This window comes from Sinocyclocheilus rhinocerous, unplaced genomic scaffold (assembly GCF_001515625.1).
Source record: "Sinocyclocheilus rhinocerous isolate Xijiao unplaced genomic scaffold, SAMN03320098_v1.1 scaffold3411, whole genome shotgun sequence".
In the NCBI taxonomy this organism is placed as follows: Eukaryota; Metazoa; Chordata; class Actinopteri; order Cypriniformes; family Cyprinidae; genus Sinocyclocheilus; species Sinocyclocheilus rhinocerous.
In genome coordinates, this window is record NW_015657957.1 from 97347 (window position 1) to 102254 (window position 4908).

General features: G+C 35.3%; 1 protein-coding gene across 2 annotated transcripts in view; it reads right to left on the reverse strand.

Moving 5' to 3' along the window:
• Positions 1–2841: 2841 nt before the first annotated feature.
• Positions 2842–4908, reverse strand: part of LOC107721642 (nucleolysin TIA-1) — a 10666-nt gene continuing 8599 nt past the window's right edge. For both annotated transcript variants that reach the window (XM_016529754.1, XM_016529753.1), the window contains exon 12: positions 2842–4304. In XM_016529754.1, the coding sequence (XP_016385240.1) occupies positions 4166–4304 (139 nt within the window). In that variant the 3' untranslated portion in view covers positions 2842–4165. The remainder of the gene's footprint in view (positions 4305–4908) is intronic.

Genomic DNA, 4908 nt, shown 5'->3' on the forward strand with positions numbered 1-4908 from the left:
TATATATATATATGGGTCAAAGACGAAAAGGGTGTTTCAAGCATCAAAAAAATAAAAGTGCAATACAGCTTTACGTTTAGTTTTTCCCCATGCATTAGAATGTGTCCTGTTTACGTTTATATTTTTTTGAACAAAAAATTATTATTATCATGAATTTTTTACCATGTTTGACAGAAGACACGCACTAAAATGTCATTCAGTGTAACAATATTTATATACCAAAAAATCTTATTAGGCCTATTTAAAACATGAATCATTTGATGACATATTAAAATACTATTTAAGCATCACAGTGCAGCCCTCAAATATCAATTAACTTTAATTTTTAAATCTTTATACTTTGCTAATGTCCTTCAAACCACTATGTTTTCCAATTTGCCAGCAAGAAGTTTTTGTAAGGAAGTGAAAATCATTTAAAATATATTAAAATTTAGTATGATCATATATTCTTATTTGTATTTTTATAAGTACATGTTAGAATAAGTATATTGTTTCATTTTTACATAAATATGTGTTACACTGAATGACCATGGTTTGTTACTCTGAATGACGATTTGCCAAAAAGAGAGATAACATTGCCATTGTTCCCATAACTGAAATATTTTTAGTATTAATCCGTGTCATTAAATTAGTTTTAATAATAATTCTGAGTAAATGACTGCAGAAACAGATGTTGAAATATAATAAGCATTTTCCTGATGCTCCCCTGCCATGCTTGCTTAGCTTGTCACTTGGTTTCTGACTTGCTCGGCCTCAAAAATTCCTGCTTGCAGCCACATTTATTAATACTTTCTGTTTGCAAAAATAAATTACATTATCAGGATGAGTATTTGGGGTGGGCCTCAGTGATCTCTCTTGAACTACTGACATATTGTAGTGAGCCCAGAATTATTGGCAAGCTGTTATTCCAACAATTACAATCCTCAATATCTTTCTCTTTTCCTGGCTAAAGGCACGTTCACACCAAGTACGGTAAGGATAAAGATAAAGATAAAGATAAGAAAAAAAAAAAAAAAAAGTTGGGGGAAAAACCCTTCTGTATAAAAGAACAGCAGATTCTACAGCACAACTAACGATAACTGCACAGAAAAACGATATTGTTGGAATCTCTTTTATATTGTTGGATTTTTTTTTTCAGCTGATGAATGATAAAAGCATTGACAGTCAATTAGAATTCATTCAACTTTAAAGAGCTGACAACAAATCTGCAGCACATGCTTAGAATGAACAGTGCTATTGTTCATCGGTGTGGAGGCTAAGATACTTACTGTTATAGTTATTTTATAGTTATTGTTCTTGGTGTGAACGGGCTTTAAGAGTGCCACCCAAGCTACTGGGTCCACACTTATTTTATTAGCTTTTTGGCTTTTTACAGTGCCTAGTGAAAACTCACTTTTCTGCAGCACCACACGGTCTTCCAGGTGCCATTTAATGGTCACAGACTGCCGAATGACTATCAGTTTTGTTATATGATTTCAGAATAACTTCTTATTCCTGTTACACTGAATGACATCTGATAAACTGCATTTTCGGGACAAAAGTCCCCTGTCCATTTAAATACTTAAAAAAAACAATAAGAAATTGTCCTTTTAATATTACACAGCCAGTACTTACTTGAAAATGCCAAGACAACAAATATATTTTTTAACTTGGTATTTTATGTTTATTTAAAAAGTTATTGGTAAAATCAAAGTCCGGACCATTAGGCTGAATGTCAATTTTACACTTTAGAACATTATTTCCCCCATATTTTGACATTTTATTGTCACAAAAGTTATTTGAAATATGAAAGTAGACAATTTACTTGCATTTAAGATGGTTTTTATGCATTTAAAATGACTTTTGTAAATGTAATTTGATGCGGACACCAAAATGGTGACGCCTTTGACCCACATACGTTGTATATGTCCAAACAACCCTGGTGTTGGATTGGCACGTGTCTAAATACCTATTTACAGTACCATATTCAGAAAACCATTGTGCTTTATTTGGTTAGTGTAATTTCTAATTGTAAAGTTCCTAGGCAATAACTCTTTAGCCTATGTAATGAATGACGATAGATCCATTTAAAATGAGTAGTTTTAGTACATACTTCATGATGTAATTTTAAATAACGAAGACAAAAACACGGTAAACATTCAATAATTTTTTTTTTTTTAATTCTTCCAGAAGACACTTGCACATTTGCACAAATGATATGAAAATGTCATTGACATGCAATTATACAGTACTACAGTATTATATTGATAAAGCATTCTAATGACATCGATTCATCGGGACTGATTTGAGTTAAACATTAGCTGTGCGATAGTGAATGGATAGATGATGAGAGACAGGCCGACCTCTACAGCGGCGCTTTCCCGGCACTCAGTGGTCAGATTCGGCGGAGGATTTCACTTCAGAGCTCCAGCAACCGTCGCCATTTCTCCTTACAAACAGACTCTCCGCTGCGGCTGTAACGAGCTTCCCGATTGGCCACAGAACGACCAATCAAAAGCATACATTATTTACTAGCTCATTAACATTCTGGAAATAATTATTTCTCTTTGGTAGCTTGACATTAGATCGTTTAAAGTACTTGTATAATAATTAGACAATAACATATCTTTTACATGATCGTTATCTTTTTGCAACTTCTTACCATACCTTCAGTTATTTTGCTACTTCAATTTTCATGCAGATTTTCATTTACATTTTTTTTTATTAATAACCTACTTATTTCCATCACAACCAACAATTTTGCCCCTAAAAAAAACTTTTTTTTTCTAATTAGCAACACCAGTATGTAGTGTAAGACCATCCAGTTCAAAGACGGGACATAACGGGAGACAGAAATGTTGGTTCGCATCTGTATTTTAATTGGACAAAGCAAGGACATGTAATAAAAGGATGATTATTTTAAAAAATCCCTCAAAACACAAGGTCTCAATGTATTCGTAGGCACTGCCTATATTTCATTAACATCAGTTTCTTCGAATGAAATCAACTCAAATAAGGCAACATAATTGGTCTCGTCTTTTAAAACTCCAATGGGCAACAGTGCAAAATTCTGATCCATTCAGGTTTCTTGTCTTGATACCAAATACTTCATTTAAAAAAAAAAAAAGTCAACATTTCAATTTTATACACAGAATTATCGCAATTCTAACTAAATGTTCGTTGCAGCGCAAGGCAGCAAATTCTTCTCCATGAGTTCTCTGGAAGAATCCTTACAACCGCATGGATCAGCATTTAACAGAGCCACTAATGCTGAAGGATAATTGCGATGAAGCCCAAAACCCCTTCACCACCCACAGTCCCTCCCACCTACCTACAAAAAAAAAAGCAAGCAAGCATCCATAATCAACATCTGAATTGTCTTTACATAGCGTCCCAACAGTTGTTTGGTTATTTACATACAGAATGGCATACTTATAAGCCCTCAAAAAAAAAAAAGTGTAATGCAAAACAATTTAAAATACCTAAAATTTGCGTAACATCAAATTCTTGTGAAAACGTATTAATATTGTGCAATATTCATCTGCCTTTAAGGAAAAAAATGTGGCAGTCATCCCTGCAATTGGTTCAGTTTGAGAAATTGAATGTCTAATTAAAAAAATACAACTGACATCCATTTTATTCATTTTATAAACAAACAAAAAAAAAGTTTCACACGATTCATTGGTGTCATCACTCCTCTCAACAAAATTTTGCTTTTAAAATGGCAAGTCCAAAAAAAAGAAAAAGGCAAAGCTTCATATATTACAAAATGAGCAGCTGAAAACGCTTTAAACAAACCAAAAAAAAAGCAAAATGGAAAAGTTGGTTATTGTTGATTTTATTGATTTATAGTACTTTGACTTAAAAATGGCATAGTCCTCTTCTAATAAGTCGGTCGGACACCAGGCCGAAGACTTGTGGATTTATGTGGGTGGGTGTTAATGTGTCTGAACACGTTTGTTGTTTAATCCCAGTGTAGGGCAACTCGAGACCCCGCGATGACGAGCAAGATCTGCCTTAAAGTCTTAAAGGAAAATAACACGTGGCGGGTGGGGAGGGTCAGGAAAAAAATGGCACACCCCCTCCCCAGGCCAGGCATCTTGATGGGTGTCTAAGAATGGGGTGGGGGTCGTGTGTAGATCCCTGCTGCGGCCGCAGTGGAGTGCTAGAGTTGTCCGTCGCTCCATCAGTGTGTGTGGTATCCTGCAGTGCCCATGCTGGACTGGTTGGCTAGCACGGTCCCGTTGACTCCCTGCGCAGGCTCCACCACGCCTCCGTTACTCACGGCACTCACGCCGGGCCACCCAGCCCCAGCCTGTATGTGACTACAAGACAAAGTAGCTGTTAGCTGGTGGAGGAGACGATATTTAGAAGATACTTTTCATTTTAAAAATGGCAGTTACAAACCTTGAATCTACGTACTAGAAGGAGAAAAATAGCTGGTGTTTTTATTTGATCATAAGTACTCAGTCTCAAAAGTTTCCCATTTAACTAAAAATGTACGAGTGGAAATGTTGACCACAGAGTCTACACACATTTTCCACTCATTTGTTTAGTGGTGTCTATGAAACCCCTCATTTGAACTATTTACCACTACTTTGCACAATAATTATTGTGTGGTGCCACTAATTTCAGATTCGCATGCCCCGAGACGCCATGTAGAAAATGATTCTTTAATGACACTTAACAGTTAATACTTCAGCTCTGTGATACTACATAATAAATGGTTAAAATACACTGTTCGTGTACAAAGGAAAAGGTTCCCATGGATTCTGGACAATGATTTTCCCAGTGGTTTGTGTTTGAAAGATTTTGTATTTTTTAATTTTTTAAATACTACACCAACCCTCTACATTGCGAGTAAATCACTCGCATATGCGACTAAATCTTCACTCTGGGCGACTAAATGATGTCTAATATTAGCCAATT